This window comes from Podarcis erhardii (assembly GCF_964252035.2).
Source record: "Podarcis erhardii genome assembly, chromosome: 18".
Lineage (NCBI taxonomy): Eukaryota > Metazoa > Chordata > Lepidosauria > Squamata > Lacertidae > Podarcis > Podarcis erhardii.
Window position 1 is genome coordinate 9,482,924 of NC_138516.1, and position 17,550 is coordinate 9,500,473.

Consider the following 17,550-nt stretch of genomic DNA (forward strand, 5'->3'; position numbering starts at 1 on the left):
CAACAATGACTTTGATAAAATGCATCTTTTGTGATGTGCAAATGGCTTTAGATGCCTATTAGGTCCATCAGTGACCATATAGCATAAATTCAACACAAAACGACAACAACAATTTGTTGTTGGCAAAGGACAGCTGGACATAGAAAGGGCCCCATTGCCTTCAGTAGCCGAGGGCCGCATCAAACCTAAATCCGGCCCTGGTTGGGGGAATCGCATTGCGGAATTGTTGAATTGGAAAGTACCACAAAGGTTGGCTATAAATTGTAATATTTATTGTCGTCGTTGTTCGTTAAGGGCACGCTGATTTCTTTTTCCAGGTCTCCTGCGTTAAGATCGCCCCAATGTGCCGTCCGCGATAGAGCATGTTTGGGGACCACAGACCTCCCGGTGCATGATGGGGTTTGGCATCCAACTCGCGTTGTTACTCTGGAAGAATTTCACCTATCGGCGCAGGCAGACGGTGAGTCGTAGCACCGCGGCAAGAGGAATTTGGGTTGCCTGCATTTTGAGTTCCATTTTAATACAGTGGTGCCCCGCAAGACGAACGCCTCGCAAGACGAACGCCTCGCAAGACGAACGCCTCGCAAGACGAACGCCTCGCAAGACGGAAAACCCGCTACACGAAAGGGTTTTCTGTTTTGGAGGCGCTTCGCAAAACGAATTTCCCTATGGGCTTGCTTCGCAAGACGAAAATGTCTTGCGAGTTCCTGCGGGTTTCCCCCCCTTTCCCCCCCTTTTCCTAAGCCGCTTATCAGCTGATCCGCTGATAAGCCGCTTAACAGCTGATCCGCTAAAAGCCGCTAAACCGCTAATAGCGCTAATCCGCTAAGCTGTCAATGGGCTTGCTTCGCAAGACGAAAAAACCGCTATACGAAGAGCCTCACGGAACGGATTAATTTCGTCTTGCGAGGCACCACTGTATTTTGCTGGAAGCCGCCCAGCGTGGCTGGCAAAACCCAGCCAGATGGGCGGGGTATAAATAATAAATTATTATTATTAGTTTGCTAAGACGGATGCATTTGGGGATTCTCCCTTCTCAGAGCACCCTGGGAAACATAGTTTAAGGCCTCAGGGCACCATAGCTCTGCGGCGATTATGTTTTACGGTCCCCAGAATTTTCCCCAGAAGCTTTGATTCTATGCACAGCATGGAGGTGACTAGAGAAAATAATATTCGCATCATCATTTCCCCCGAGGCATCCTGGGAACTGTAGTTTAAGGCCGCAGGGTGCCACAGCCTTGCGACGATTATGTTTTACAGTCCCTGGGATTTTCCGCGGGAAGTTTGCGATTTTATGCACGGCACGGAGGCAACTAGAGAAGAAAGTCATGTTCACACCATAACGTCCCCCGAGAGAACCTGGGAACTGTAGTTTAAGGCCGCTGGGCGCCATAGCCATAGCTCTGCGACGATTATGTTTTACAGTCCCCGGGATTTTCTGCGGGGAGCTTGCAATTTCTGTGCACTGCATGGAGGTGACGGGGGGGGGGAAGAATCGTGTTTGCTTCCCCCACGGCATCTTGGGAACTGTAGTTTAAGGGTGCAGGGAGTCATAGCAGTTCTCAGGATTCTCTTGGGGTGAGCGGGGGGGAAAGCTCTGTTCTTTCCATGTGTCCGACTAGAGAAAAATGTGTAGGTCACGTTTGCAACATGAAGCCCATGGGAATTGTAGTTCAAGGGTCCAGGGAATTGTAGCAGCTTCCTATTTAAATTACCCAAACGGTTGACCCTGCTATAGCTTGCTTCTTTGATTAAAAACTTGGTTAATTATTTCCCCCCGTTACTTATTATTCCTTTTCAATGCTTTTTAACATACACAATCCGAACACTTTTATTTTTGTCGACTTTTCACTCTGTTTCCCACGACTTTCTCATTTCTCTCCTTCTGCAATTTATCTATCTATCCAATCATAACCACAATATTATAATCTAAGCGCCTCTGTTGCTCATAGCTCAAATCTTGCTTGTGAGTTCACCATACCATGATATTTCCTTAAATAGTCCAGAAAGGGCATCCGTCCTTCCGTAAAACGCTCACCACTGGAGTCTCTTAATTTCGCTGTCAAATTTCGCTGTTGGCGTTCCTGCTCTTGTGCTTGCAGTTGAAAAGGCCGTGGCACAAAAGAAAAAAGGATCGCGGGGGGATGAGGAAAAAAATGGATGTGATTTTTTTTTTTTTTTTTTTTTTGCAAAAATAAGATCCTGATTCCTGCCCTTTTTGTCTCCCCAGTTGCAACTGGTCATCGAGGTCCTCTGGCCCCTGTTCTTGTTTTTCATCCTCATCTCCGTGAGACAATCCCATCCGCCTTTCGAGCAACATGAATGTAAGTGTGAAAGGGGTGAAAATAGCTCCTTCTTTGCAACTGGTGGTCTTTCCTTATGGGAAATGGATGACTCGGTGCTGGCAGAAAGGATCCTTTTTGCTTTCTGAATGACGGGGATGATGGGAATTGTGGTCTCCGGCGTTGAAAAAGGCTACGGCACAAAAGGAAAAAGGGATGTGGGTGGATGAGGAAGAAAGATCAAGCTCAGGGACCAGCTGGGAGGGTGAAATATTCTGAGAAGGGGGGGAAAACCCTTATTTTAATAAATGAGTACAGATATTTGTCACTTAAGAGAAGTGTCGAAGCCACAAAGAGACAGAGGGAAGTCAACTCATATAAGCAGGGATTCAAACTAGTTTTCCGGAACAGAAAGAAAGCGACTGTAAGGAAAGAAAGAAAAGGATTGCAAATGTACCGTAATTTCTTTCTGAGAACCCGGCATTTAGAATATTTAAATTACCCTTTGTACCCTTTGTACGACTTCGTGTACCTGACTAATTCTTTTTTGTTTCTTATTATTTCCCCCCTTTCTTTTTATATTTTTACCTTTTTTGTATTTCCCCTTTTTCTTTCTGAACATTTGGACCTCAGGTTTAATTCATGCTTTTTAAAAAATGCGATAAAGCACAGGCAAACTCCGGCCCTCCACATGTTTTGGGACTACAACTCCCATCATCCCTAGCTAACGGGACCAGTGGTCAGGGATGATGGGACTTGTAGTCCCGAAACACCTAGAGGGCCGGAGTTTATACATATAAAATTTTCTGAGGAGGAGAGGAGCCCAGAGTTGGCGCTAACAGAGAGGTTATGATGGAAGCATAGAATTGTTGCGAAGGGACACCCAGAGACATCTAGTCCACCCCCTGCAATGTAGGGAAAGATGGCTCTGAGGCTCGGGTTCGAGACTCGCTCGGTTTCTGCGTCTCTTTCCACGCAGGTCACTTTCCCAACAAGGCTCTGCCATCCGCCGGGACTTTGCCTTGGCTGCAGGGCATCGTTTGCAACATCAACAATCCCTGCTTCCGGAACCTGACGGCCGGCGAGACTCCCGGCTTGGTGGATAACTTCAACCGTTCCATGTGAGTTTGTGACAGGGTGGATTTAAAAATTGATTACTTTTTAAACGAAAAATGGAAAAAAAAACCCTGAATTTTTAAATATTTAAATAGGATTTTTTTTCATTTAAATTGGATTTTTTTTTCATTTAAATAGGATTTTTTCCCATTTAAATAGGATTTTTTTTCCATTTCAATCGTATTTTTAAAATAAAATGCTTTTGGAGGGGGAAAAAAATCTTTCGAAAGGTTTTCTATTTATAGTCCAAAGGCTATTCATAAGGAAATAAAGGTTTGTTTTAAGTTTTTCATGTGTTCCAAAACTCAGTCTAAGTTGTTTTTCCCCGTTGTTTAACCACATCAGTTAACAGACATGGATAGATATACCACAATGTATTGTTTTAGTTAAATCAATTGTTTAAATTGTTACAAAGGAAACGATTGTTTTTCTCCTTCCGGTAAAGCGCGGCGGAAAAGTTGTCCCGATATAAACAGCCAACTTATTAAGCCTCACGATAATTCCACAATTACCTGTCTAATAGGGTAATCAAATCAGTAATTTTGGATATAACTGTAAAAAAATACTCTGGAAATTTATTATTCCAAAAAGGAATCTGGTTGTAAATATTAAGATGATACCAGCGAAAATGAGTCTTTCTGTAAAAAAAGAAAGAAAGATTTAAATCAAGTCTTGCGTACTAGTGATTTCAATCAAATCCACCCTGGTTTATGGTACCTGTAAGAGTTGTAAGGTTGGAAGAAGGGACCTCCAAAGGTTCTCTAGTCTAACCACCTGCAATTTTCAGCATGTGTTTTTAATCTCCGTTTTACTTGCATTATCATGTAACGGATTGAGGTTGAATCCTGACAAGACAGAAGTGCTGTTTTTGCGGGGACAGGGGGCGGGCAGGTGTGGGGGATTCCCTGGTCCTGAATGGGGTGGCTGTGCCCCCGAAGGACCAGGTGCGCAGCCTGTGAGTCATTTTGGACTCACAGCTGTCCATGGAGGCGCAGGTCAGCTCTGTGTCCAGGGCAGCTCCACCTGGTACGCAGGATGAGACCCTCCCTGCCCGCAGACTGTCTGGCCAGAGTGGTGCATGCTCTGGTTATCTCCCGCTTGGACTACTGCCATGCGCTCTACATGGGGCTGCCTTTGAAGGTGACCTGGAAACTGCAACTAATCCAGAACGCGGCAGCCAGACTGGGGACTGGGAGCGGCCGCCGAGACCACATAACACCGGTCCTGAAATACCTATATTGGCTCCCAGGACGTTTCTGAGCACAATTCAAAGTGTTGGTGCTGAGCTTGAAAGCCCTAAACGGCCTCGGTCCAGTATACCTGATGGAGCGTCTCCACCCCCATCGTCCAGCCCAGACACTGAGGTCCAGCTCTGAGGGTCTTCTGGCGGTCCCCTTCCTGTGAGAAGCCAAGTTACGGGGATCCAGGCAGAGGGCCTTCTCGGTGGTGGCGCCCGCCCTGTGGAACGCCCTCCCACCACATGTCAAGGAAATAAACAACTATCTGACTTTTAGAAGACATCTGAAGGCAGCCCTGTTTAGGGAAGCTTTTAATGTTTAACAGCTTATTGTGTTTTAGTGTTTTGTTGGAAGTCGCCCAGAGTGGCTGGGGAAACCCAGCCAGATGGGTGGGGTATAAAGAATAAATTATTGTTATATTGTTATATCAAACGAAAGGAAGGAAACCTTCACCGGAATAAAAATAAAGCCTTCTTCCTCCTCCTCCCTCGCCTCCCCAAACAGTATTTCTCGCCTCTTTGCCGATGTCCAGAAAGTCGTCCATCGAATGAACAACCCAGAAGCGCAAAGCGGTTTTTCCCGGCTCCTGTCCGCCTTACGTCAGATAAGCGGAAATGTTAGCTCGCAGACGGGTAAGGGCTTGTGAGAGCTTGCGATGATTTTGGATGGATAGATAGCCAATTTTTCGCTCTATAAGATGCACCAGACCACGAGACGCACCTAGTTTTTGGAGGAGGAAAACAAGAAAAAAAATATTCTGAATCCCAGAAGCCAGAACAGCAAGAGGGATCGCTGTGCAGTGAAAGCTGTTCTGGCTTCTGGGATAGCTGCGCAGCCTGCATTCGCTCCATAAGACGCACACACATTTCCCCTTACTTTTTAGGAGGGTAAAAGTGAGTCTTATAGAGCAAAAAATACGGTAGATAGTGTGATGGACTAGGGCTCGGATTCAGAACCAGAGGGGACTCAGTCCGCACCGTATTCTTTGCCTCAGGCATCATCTGAACCATCCTGAAGAGTCCCAGTCTGCACAGGTTCCCCTGCAACAAACCCCAGCTGGGCTGAGTCAGGGGCCTGATCCTGCCCTGGCTCCTGATGCGGGGATGACCTCGTTGCCTCCAGCTGGGCCATCGCTTACAGCTGCTCCACTACCGGTTTGGTCAGGGGAGGCTGAGGCGGCCCCTGGGTCTAGTAACCCACCGACGTCTCCCGAGCTGCAGAGACTCAGGTCTGAGAGAAGGAGGGACCTGAGTACTCGCAGGATGAGTGCTTGCCTTTGGGTGAAACAGGGAGGTGAGTCGCCGGGGGATCAGGACCGGCCGTTACCCAGATAAATTTAAAAAGCTGTCGGACCCTGCCCCAGGTTGCGGGAGCAACATTGCTGTTTGCTAGAACCTGCCTGAGACCCTGTGCCTGTCCTTGCCTGGTTTCCTGCCTTGACCCTGTCGGACTGACTCTGGATTCTGGACCGGGCCTGGATCGCATTTCATGGGTTGCCCCCAGGCCCAGCACAGATAGATAGATGGATCATCTATCGATCAGTTTTAAAAAGCAAGGAAGTCGTCGTCCCCAAAACCAGGTTGCAATATGGGGAAACGGCAACGGCATACGAGGTGAGAGGGATGGGCAGGGCAGAGGAAAAAGGCAAGCTCGGCGCCACCGATTCTTAAGGAGTGATTTGGCGTGCTCTCCAGCAAATGAAAAAAGGCTCCCGTTTAAAGTTTAAAAAGCAAGGCTTGTCCCTGCCTGCACGACATGCGAGGTGAAAGGGACTAGGAGGGCAGAAGAAAAACGCAAGCTGGGGCACCGATTATTAAGGAGTGATTTCCAGCAAACTAAAAAAAGCCCCCGTTTAAAGTTTAAAGCAGGCGTGTCCAACAGGTAGATTGTGATCTACTGGTAGATCGCAGAGTGTTCCTGGTAGATCCTGGTTGACCTCTGGCCCCTCAGCAATCTCCTTACAAAAAAGCACAAAAACCAAAACCAAACCCCAATTTTGACTTCCGAAAAAAAGCACAACTTTGGGTAGATCACTGCCAGTTTTTTAATGCTGTGAGTAGATCGCAATCTATTGAGAGTTGATGTCCCTGGGTTAAGGCAAGACTTGCCCATGCCTTCACGGCACGCAAGGTGAGAGGGACCAGGAGGGCAGAGGAAAAACGCAAGTTCTTCAATAGTACGACCGGGTCCGGTTTCAAGATTTCCCTGCGCAGCTCTTTACACCTGTCTTCCTGGTTTCAGCTGCTTCCTGTTTCGGTTTTGTCAGCGTTCAGGCACCCCGTTTCTCTGGAACTAATCCGAACTCGCTCCCCTTTTACCAGATTTGCAGGTGAGGGCGTACCTGAAAGAAAACGAGACCTTTTCCGGTTTCCTCCGGACCGATGCCTCCCTGCCACCCGCCGCCGTGGAGGAACTGCTCGGGTCCAGACTTGACCCGCGGGTGGTAAGTAAAAGAAAAAGAGAGAAACATGAGCCCGCCTCCTTTTTGAGGACTAGCGCCTTGATGCGTTTAACCTGGGCTTGAAAGTGGGGGGAGTCTCAGATTCCAACTATAGGGGAATGGCTGTGGAAAGGTCTCGGAAATGGGCCAATGAAATCGAGGAACTGGTAAGACTTTATAACAAACAATTTGTGTTTCTGTTTTTAAAATTACTGGGGTGCGGATTTTGGAAACGATAGGCCTGAAAGTCATGTATTTACGCAAAGGCGTGAGTTGTGTGCATGCCTTGAAGCTGAAACAAATAACATTATTATTATTATTTATTTAAAAGAAGAGAAGCATCCTTCAGGAGGACTGGAAACTTGAGGCCGACAAAACATTGGGATGCGGATTTTGGAACCGTTGCGGGGGTTATTGGGTGGTTGTTTTTATTTTTATTTAATTATGTATTCTGTGGTTTTATATTTTGATTTTATTCTGTGAACCGCACTGAGACCTCCGGGTATAGAGCAGTATGTAAATTCATTTTTTTTAAAAAAGTCGTTTATTTACGTAAGGCGCGATTTATACCCATGCCTTGAAGCTTAAACAAACACCAATACTATTACCATTTTTTTAAAAGAAGAGCAGCCTTCTTCAGGAGGACTGGAAACTTGAGGCCTGCAAAACAATAGGATGCAGAATTTGGAAATGTTAGACCTCTGGGTATTGGACGATATATAAATTCAATAAATAAAGTAATAATAGGAAGTCGCATAACAATGAAAGTTAAATTGTGTTTTACAAGTAACATGTGCTTATATTTTTTGTTTCCTTTTAGTATTGTAATGTGTTTTTCTTGTGTGTGTTTTTATGCAATTTGTGTGCATACTTTGAAGCTTAAACACCAATATTATTTATTTATTTATTTATTTATTTATTTTAAGAAAATAAGAGCAGCCTCCTTCTGGAGGACTAGAAACTTGAGGCTGACAAAACAGCCAGAGGAAGGAGGAGGCGGGAACAACGTGGGTGGCAGCTTTTGGCCGTGAAAGCGGCAGAAGTCGGCCGTTCACATCGCCGATTCCCCTCTCTCCTCTTCCAGTTCTCCCTCGCTGGGACGCCTTTGAAGCAGATAGTTTGCAACGCTTCTGTGCTCTCCAAATTTTTGGTTTCCGAAGACGCAGAGGCGGCCGAGGGGCTTCGGGAAAACCTTTGCGCTTTGCCGGAAGGCACCCTCCAAGCCCTGGAACGCCGCTTCCTCTCCCAAGTGGACTGGGCCAAAATTATCGCGGTAGGTGAGCAGTGGTATACAATTGTATAGTGGTACACAAATGAAAAATAATAATACAGTGGTACCTTGGTTCTCAAACTTAATCCGTTCCGGAAATTCCGTTCCGAAACCAAAGCGTTCCAAAACCAAGGCGCGCTTTCCCATAGAAAGCAATGCAAAACGGGTTAATCCGTCCCAGGCTTTTAAAAGCAACCCCTAAAACAGCAGTTTAACATGAATTTTACTATCTAACGAGACCACTGATCCATGAAATGAAAGCAATCATCCGTGTACTGTACTATAAAATAAATAAGACGGTATTGGAGATGATAAAAATTAAAATTATTATTATTATTTTGTTACTTGCACTGATGATAGTTCACGGTTTGGATGGGGGGGCTTTTATCCATTTCCGCCGTCACACAACCAGTCAATCAGTAGCTGAACCGGGTTCCGCACAGTCACAAAAACAAATGAAAAAGCCTCAAAAACGCAAAATAAATGGCAAAAACAAAACCACCAAACTTAATCCATTCCGGAAGTCCGTTTGTCTCCTGATAGGTTCAGAAACCAAAGCGTGGCTTCTGATTGGCGCAGGCGCCCCAGAAACAATAGCCGACAGCCGCGTTGGACATTCGGCGTCCGAAAAACGTTCGAAAACCGGAACACATAATTCTGGGATTTCGGCATTTGGGAACCAAGGCGTTTGAGAACCAAGGTAGCACTGTAATGATTTTGGTTACCATTAGGAGGAATCTGTGTGGCGGGGCAGGGAGGGGGAGCGAGAGAGATTTGACGAAGCTCACTTTAAAACGTGGATCTACCACGTCTGCCCTTTCGGAAACTTCCGAAACGACGGGAGATGGTTGCGAGCGAAGGACGCCTGCCCCCAAACAAGGAATAAACCCGTCTTCTTCCCAACAGGAGCGCATGAGTGCTGCGTCGGCCGAGGTGGCAAACACGGTGGATTCCCTCCGTACCCTTCTTCAAGGGACCTCATCTTTAGCCAAGGAGGTAATTCGTGGCATGGAGATGAGCTTGTCCCTTTATATATACATTGGTACCTCTGGTTAAGAACGTAATTCGTTCCGGAGGTCCGTTCTTAACCTGAAACTGTTCTTAACCTGAAGCACCACTTTAGCTAATGACGCCACCGGCTGTTGCCGCATGATTTCTGTTCTCATCCTGAAGCAAAGTTCTTAACCTGAAGCACTATTTCTGGGTTAGCGGAGTCTAATAAGCTGTAGCCTTATTAGATTTTAGCGATGGTAGGGTGAGCGTTGCTCCCAGAACAGGGAGGAAGGAGTCAAATGACACCAAGGTTGATTCAGAGAAAGTGTTTATTCTGCTCTCCGGATAGCAGAAGGCACTTGCGTGGTCAGTTCACAGCAAGTCCAAAGAAATGAGAAATTTCATGCAGTATATATATCCTCCAGGCACCCTCTCCCCCCTTCCCCAGGAATCCAGCCACGTCAGCTTATACACGTAAGTTGACATCCATGACCACAAACAGATATTCCTGTTCCGGTACTCTTGACCATAAAAGGAACAGGTTGTTCCTGTTCCTATACTCTTATCTTGGGGCAGGAGGTCACCAACTCTAAGAGCGCTCCTGGCACCGTTCCCGGGTCTCTTGTCAGACCTGACAAGGTCTGTGCGTCTTTTGTGGTCAGGATGTAAGCTAAGACCCAGACGTGCCATCCCTGCTCCACTGGAACAGCCAAGGCCCATCCATTGCCGTCATGGACTGATAAAGGAGAGGCCTTTGAGGACTTGTTTATACAGCCGTCTTTCTGTTTATACATTGACTCAAAAGCTCAAGTTAATGCATTTTAGAAATGTTCCCTTGGAGGAGGAAAAATGTGGATTTTGGGTCCCGTTTCAGACTGACTGCACAGAAACCCATTCCTTCCCCCTTCTGAGTGTCTGTAACCCGAGGTACCACTGTATATATATAATTTTTATTTACAGTGGTGCCTCGCAAGACGAAATTAATTCGTTCGGCGAGTTGCTTCGTCTTGCGATTTTTTTCATCTTGTGAAGCACGGATCCTGTGCTGAATTTCTTCCTCAGTCGCTCAGGCTCCACGCTCGCTTTCAACCGGCCACCATGACCATCAAGTTGCGCTTGGGCTTCTTCGTGGGCAAAAAGTCCACTGCGCTGCTGGTGCTGGCTATCCTGTACGGGCAGGATTTGGAAGGGAAAGGCGACGAGGCGGCGCTGGTGCCCACAAACGAGGCTCCCGCCAGCGCTGACCTATCCGCGCGACTGCCCGGTGCCTGGGATGTAAGAAAAAGGAAACAAACTCGCAAGGCGTTTTCGTCTTGCGAAGCAAGCCCATAGGGAAAATCGTCTTGCGAAGCAACTCAAAAATCGAAAAACCCTTTCGTCTTGCGGGTTTTTCGTCTTACGAGGCATTCGTCTTGCGAGGTACCACTGTATTTTCCCATTATACATTATACATTCACATCGTTATTAACCACTTCACCTCCCTGCGACCCAGATCTCCGCCGCGACCAGCTTTGTGGAGTTCCGCGAGGCTCTCCGGATTCTCTCTGGCCAGGACCCGGTGTCTTCCGCCCGGCAAACCTTCGAAGTCTTCTCCCGCCTGGTCTGCGGCCACCCCGAAGGAGGAGGCCTCAAGGTGCCCTCCTTGAACTGGTACGAGGACAACGACGTCAAGTCCTTCCTCGGTCGCAACGAATCGGAGCAAAAGATCACTTTGGACAACGGCACGAGTGAGTGACACACACTTGTCTTTTTATTTGATTTTTTTTTGGGGGGGAGTTTCTTTTGTTAAAATAATTCAGCATTAGTACACACATATTGCGAATATACAAGCATACAAACATACATCTCATACAATCCTTAAAAATGTTCAAACATACCTACTCTCAATCCCACAGATAATTCCTTTTCCCATCACCACCCCTCACCCCACCTTTGTGTTAGACTTCCAATCTACTCAATTGCAATTTCTTTCCACTTCTGTTACTTTCTTTCACACACCTTTCACCTAATTTCATGCTTCTTTTTCTATTACACATTGTTATCCGTCTTATTTAGTATTCCAGTATTTAAAACGGAACTTGTTTATTCTAATAGGAGTTCTGATTTTTCAATATGGTTTTTCAAGTATCCTTTAAACACCTTCCAGTCCCTGTATATCTTCCCTTTTGAGATCCTTCCAATTTCTCCCATTGTTTCGGATATATTGTAATACTCCAATAATTTGGCACGCCACTCTATTTTTGTCGGTGTAATACCGCTTTTCCAATTTTTCGCAATCAGTAGCCTTGCGGCTACTGTTACGTGAAAATATAATGTCTTGTCTTCTTCCTTTAGACTTCCTGGTACTATTCCCAATAGAAAACCTTCTGGTGTTTTCCTAAATGAATATCTGAACATTTTTTTCATTTCGTTATATATTGTTTCCCAAAATTGTTTGATGTTTAAACAGTTCCACCATATATGTATCATAGTACCTTTTCCAGTGTTTTATTTGATTTTTAATTCATGGCAAGAATTGTGGTGGGGAGGCGGATTTTTGCTGAATTGCCAAGTTGAAAGGGAACCCCAGAGTCATCTAGTCTGACCCCCACAATGAAGAAGTCTCGGCTGAAGCGAATGCAAAGAGAATGAAGGTTCCTTTTATCATATTTGGTGGTCTTGTAATAAGGTCAAAGCTCACTGGGAGATGATAGATAATGAATTGGAAAGGATGTTCAAAATAACCTTTGTAAACAAAAACCCAGAAGTTTTTCTTTTGGGAATTATAGGGACAGAACTACCTAAATTGTATAGAAATTGATATGTTTGCTACGACAGCACCAAGAATGTTACTCGCCCGAAAATGGAAAGAAGCTTATGGCAAATTCAATATATTTTTCAAAACGCTTCTTTAAAAAAAGCGTTTTTGCAGCGTTTTTAAAAATATGTGTTTAGATTCCACCCCAGTCCTCCATTTTGTAGAATTGAAGAGTTGCAAGGAACCAAATTTTTTTAAGGAACCGCAGCAAGAGGGGGAAGGAAGTCAAACTTGGAAATGTAAAAATGATTGTAAAATTAATGAAATGTATCAACTCAGTGCTTTTTTTCTCCTTCGTGTAATGCACTTAAAGTCTTGCATTTGCAGCCGTTTGGCTGAGTCCTGAGAATTCGGATCGTTGGGATTCAGTCCCTACAAATGACGGCGTTAGTTGCTCAGATTTGGGAAATATGTGAAGGTTCCCGGTTGCCTTTCCCTTGACGGTTACAGATTGCTTTTTTCGCAGGTCCCTACTGCAAAGATTTGATCCGGACGTTGGAGAGCAACCCATTCTCTCGCATCTTGTGGAGGGGGATCAAGCCCCTTTTCGTCGGGAAGATCTTGTACGCCCCTCCAACGCCAGCCACGCAGAAGGTCATGGCGGAGGTAAGATGATACCCAACTCTCATCTCTCTTTCAAATTGGAACCAGTGAAGGTGGTGAAGGTCCTGTGTGAGTGTCTGGAGGCGGTTGGAGGATGGATGGGGGCTAACAGATTGAGGTTGAATCCTGACAAGACAGAAGTACTGTTTTGGGGGGACAGGGGGTGGGCGGGTGTGGGGGACTCCCTGGTCCTGAATGGGGTAACTGTTCCCCCGAAGGACCAGGTGCGTAGCCTGGGGGTCATTTTGGACTCACATCTGTCCATGGAGGCGCAGGTCAGTTCTATGTGCAGGGCAGCTCCATCTGGGACGCAGGATGAGACCCTCCCTGCCCGCAGACTGTCTTGCCAGAGTGGTGCATGTTCTGGTTATCTCCCGCTTGGACTACTGACATGCGCTCTACGTGGGGCTACCTTTGAAGGTGACCTGGAAACTACAACTAATCCAGAATGTGGCAGCTAGACTGGTGACTGGGAGCGGCCGCCGGGACCATATAACACCGGTCCTGAAAGACCTACATTGGCTCCCAGTACGTTTCTGAGCACAATTCAAAGTGTTGGTGCTGACCTTGAAAGCCCTAAAAGGCCCAGTATCCCTGAAGGAGCGTCTCCACCCCCATCATTCAGCCCGGACACCTGGGTCCAGCTCTGAGGGCCTTCTGGCGGTTCCCTCATTGCGAGAAGTGAGGTTACAGGGAACCAGGCAGAGGGCCTTCTCAGTGGTGGCGCCCTCCCATCAGGTGTCAAGGAAATAAACAACCATTTGACTTTTAGAAGACATCTGAAGGCAGCTCTGTTTAGGGAAGTTTTTAATGACTGATGTTTTAATGTATTTTTTTGGAAGCTGCCCAGAGTGGCTGGGAAAACCCAGCCAGATGGGTGGGGCATAAATAATTCATCATCATCATGATCATCATCATTATTATTAATTATTAGGATATCAGGTTACCTTTGAGTGGAGAGATCTGTCTCTCTAGAGTTCCCATCTGCTGGGAACGGGATTTTGGGGAAACTTTCCCCTTTCCAGAGGCGCAAATACCCCCCCCCCACCGTCGCACCCCTGTGACCCCAAAGCTACATTCGCAACCGTACATTAAAAGCAGTACGGCGTCACTTTTATTGGGGGGGGGATCTCCAAAAGTTGCTGAGTTTTTAACGGGGAGGTCGCCCCCTGTGTGTTCGCCATCTGGGTACAAGAAGCCCCCCAATTTTTGACTTTCAACCAAAACAAAGTCCAGTCGGAGGCACCATAATCTAATTATATGAAAGTAAAAAGACTTCTTCTTTAAAAGTTGAGAATCAACACCTATCAGAGGGACCAGTAAGCAGCTCCCCAGTCTTCCCAGTTTACAGGAGAGCCCAGCTATGGAAGTCAAGGGCTTTTGGGGAGGCTGCAGTAGGCAGACTATCAGAGAGAAAAATCTCCAGAATGCAGGGGAAAACATGCATTATAAAAGTCGCAGAGCAGTCTCTCAGTCTAGCTTACCTCGCAGGGCTGTTGTGAAAATAACATTTTGGGGGGTGTTAGCCGTTCTAATTCAATGGAACCTGTTTTCCAGGTGAACCGGACTTTTCAGAACTTGGCCGTCTTGCGCGAAGTGAGGGGGGCGTGGGAAGATCTGGGACCTCAACTCTACACGTTCATGAACTCGAGTCCAGAAGTGAGAGCTGTTCAGGTTCGTCTCTTGAACTTGCAAGCGGGGATGGAGAAGGGGTCTGTGCCGGGAGGAGGTATTTATCAATTAAAATATTTACAGTGGTACCTCGGAGTTCCCTACCAGGACAGACTTTGCTCGTGTGCTCAAGACATCAATTCCATAAAACATATTTTGTTGCACTGTGCAAAATACGAGCAAGCCAGGGCTGAACTGATACTACCCTTGCTGGTACCTTTCCCGGGAAAATCAGAGGCTCACTATGTCAGGTTCCTATTGGAAGACTGGACAAACACTAGAACATTAGCAGTGGCAAAGTTTTAATTGTTGGTTGCAAGAACCAATAATCCCTATATTCTGAACAAAATGCTTGTTTAAACTGGAGGTAGGCTGCATGAATTGTGTATTGCTTGGTAATGATTTGTTGGGTCTCTGGACCGTAATAAAGATTGATTGATTGATAATTCGTTCTGGAGGCCCATTCTTAACCTGAAACTGTTCTTAACCTGGGGCCTCCCGTTGCCACCGCCACATGATTTCTGTTTGGCGCAGGAAGCACATGCTGAATTTCCAGTGGCAGTCAGTTCCACAGGCCTGGGCTGATGACACTAAAAAGGCTCCGTTTCCTCATTGCCGTCGAATGAGCCTTGCCAGCTTTGGTTATGACCAGCTATACTCCCTGCCGGTCAGCTGGGATATAAGGGTTTGGGCAAGAAACAGGATTTACCCGTTCTAAATGGGATTTTGACGGATTGGCTCGAGCTTTCGCTTTCAGCTCTGCGATTCTGTGTCTGGAGAGGCATTGTCTCGGGCTCAAACCTGCCCCCGGGAAATCCCCTTCGCCATCTCTCCCCACGATCGGTAAAAAGGTAAAGGACCCCTGGACAGTTAACTCCAGTCAAAGGCGACTCTGGGGTTGTGGCGCTCATCTCGCTTTCAGGCCGAGGGAGCCGGTGTTTGTCCGCAGACAGCTTCCTGGGTCGTGTGGCCAGCAGGATTAAACTGCTTCTGGCGCATGACGGAAACCAGAGCGCACGGAAACGCTGTTTACCTCCCCACCGCAGTGGTACCTATTTATCTACTTGCGCCGGCATGCTTTCGAACTGCTAGGTTGGCAGGAGCAGGGACCAAGGAACGGGAGCTCACCCCGTCATTGCGGGGATTCGAACCGCCGACCTTCAGATCGGCAAGCCCAAGAGGCTCAGTGGTTTAGACCACAGCGCCACCTGCGTCCCTTTCCCTCACGATGGATGCCTTTGTTTAGGGAAGCTTTTAACGTTTAATAGATTATTGTATTTTAATACTCTGTTGGAAGCCGCCCAGAGTGGCTGGGGAAACCCAGCCAGATGGGCGAGGTATAAATAATAAATTATTATTATTATTATTATTATTATTATTATTATTCCTTGCAGGACCTGCTGGAGAACCCTGGCGTGGTCCAGCTCCTGGAACAGCAGATGGAAGGAATGTTTTGGAACGTGTCGGCCTTGAGAGAGTTCTTGTCGCCGGAGACGGCCGGCCAAGCCTATACTTGGCGCCAGGCCTACGGCGAAGTGGACGCAGCAATTGGCACCTTGTCCCAGTTTATCGAGGTACGTTGTCCCTCGCAGGAGCGGCTGCCTGCCCACCGAACTCAGCACTGCGCGCCCGGACTGGCAGCAGCCCTGCAGGGTTTCGGGCAGGGGGTTCTTACCCGGAGGGATCGGGCTCGGGATTAACTACCGTATTTTCCGCTCTATAAGACGCACCAGACCACAAGACGCACCTAGTTTTTGGAGGAGGAAAACAAGAAAAAAAATATTCTGAATCTCAGAAGCCAGGACAGCAAGAGGGATCGCTGCGCAGCGAAAGCATTAATCCCTCTTGCTGTTCTGGCTTCTGTGATAGCTGCGCAGCCTGCATTCGCTCCATAAGAGGCACACACATTTCCCCATACTTTTTAGCAGGGAAAAAGTAAGTCTTATAGAGCAAAGAATACGGTAAATACAAACGTGAAGGTGTCAGGAATCGAACCTGCAACCTTCTGCCTAAGGAGCAACTGCCCTCCTCTCGCAAGACGATGGGACTGTTTCTTTCCTAGTGCATTTCCCTGAACAAAATCGAGGCGGTGGACTCAGAGGACCAGCTGGTTCTGCGGGCCATGAGGCTACTAGAGGACCGCCAGTTTTGGGCCGGGGTGGTGTTCCTGCCGCCGGACAACCAGAGCGATTTCGGCGAGGTCCTCCCTCCGCACGTCCGCTTCAAAATCCGAATGGACATCGACGACGTCACCCGCACCAACAAGATCAAGGACAGGTGAGCCGCCGCCGTTCTGCCCAGTTTGAGAAAGATTCGTAGATGGACTACAGTGGTGCCTCACAAGACGAAATTAATCCGTTCCGTGAGGCTCTTCGTATAGCGGTTTTTTCGTCTTGCGAAGCAAGCCCATTGACAGCTTAGCGGATTAGCGCTATTAGCGGTTTAGCGGCTTTTAGCGGATCAGCTGATAAGCGGCTTAGGGCTTAGGAAAAGGGGGAGAAAAGGAAAAGGGGAAAAAACCCGCAGGAACTCGCAAGACATTTTCGTCTTGCGAAGCAAGCCCATAGGGAAATTCGTTTTGCGAAGCGCCTCCAAAACGGAAAACCCTTTCGTCTAGCGGGTTTTCCGTCTTGCGAGGCGTTCGTCTTGCGGGGCACCACTGTATATGGAACTGGCGGAAATGACTGGCTGAATCCGAGACCAGGGAGAAGTGGAATACAAAAAGGGAGGTGTGAGGAGGTCGCTGAAACAAGTGAACGAAAGTTATGATATCGAAATTAATGGATGTGTTTTTAATTGTCTTTGTTTTGTTTGGTTGATTAAATGTTTTAGGGTTTGGGGTCTGTGGTGTTTTTGTTATTGTATTGTATTGTATTGTCTTGTTTAATTCTTTTTCTTTTCTTTTGTAATCTTTAAACTGCTATTTATTTATTTTTTAAAAAGCCCCACAATGAACTTCATATGGACATCAGCAAGAACTGAACTCCAGTTATTGCTGATTTGAATATGAAGGCCAATACCAAGGTCAGGCGCAGAAAGGGGGGAAAAAAGAGAGAAAGATTCGTAGAAAGGGACCAACGGGTCGTCTAGTTCAACCCCACCTTCTGGGTGTAAATATCGCGCGCGTGCTTTCCTTCCTC

General features: G+C 46.9%; 1 protein-coding gene and 1 long non-coding RNA gene across 4 annotated transcripts in view; one reads left to right on the forward strand and one right to left on the reverse strand.

The window, feature by feature from the left end:
- Positions 1–8,575, reverse strand: part of LOC309333100 — a 136,407-nt gene extending 127,832 nt beyond the window's left edge. The window contains exon 1 of the long non-coding RNA XR_014152379.1: positions 8,415–8,575. This is a non-coding gene — a long non-coding RNA (uncharacterized lncRNA). The remainder of the gene's footprint in view (positions 1–8,414) is intronic.
- ABCA7 (ATP binding cassette subfamily A member 7) overlaps positions 1–17,550 on the forward strand; it is a 75,808-nt gene that overhangs the window by 8,594 nt on the left and 49,664 nt on the right. For all 3 annotated transcript variants that reach the window (XM_081845980.1, XM_081845979.1, XM_081845981.1), the window contains exons 2-13: positions 318–460; positions 2,231–2,324; positions 3,262–3,403; positions 5,141–5,268; positions 6,958–7,079; positions 8,161–8,349; positions 9,253–9,342; positions 10,832–11,066; positions 12,603–12,742; positions 14,297–14,413; positions 15,805–15,984; positions 16,473–16,687. In XM_081845980.1, coding sequence (XP_081702106.1) covers positions 392–460; positions 2,231–2,324; positions 3,262–3,403; positions 5,141–5,268; positions 6,958–7,079; positions 8,161–8,349; positions 9,253–9,342; positions 10,832–11,066; positions 12,603–12,742; positions 14,297–14,413; positions 15,805–15,984; positions 16,473–16,687 — 1,721 coding nt within the window. In that variant the 5' untranslated portion in view covers positions 318–391. The remainder of the gene's footprint in view (positions 1–317; positions 461–2,230; positions 2,325–3,261; positions 3,404–5,140; positions 5,269–6,957; positions 7,080–8,160; positions 8,350–9,252; positions 9,343–10,831; positions 11,067–12,602; positions 12,743–14,296; positions 14,414–15,804; positions 15,985–16,472; positions 16,688–17,550) is intronic.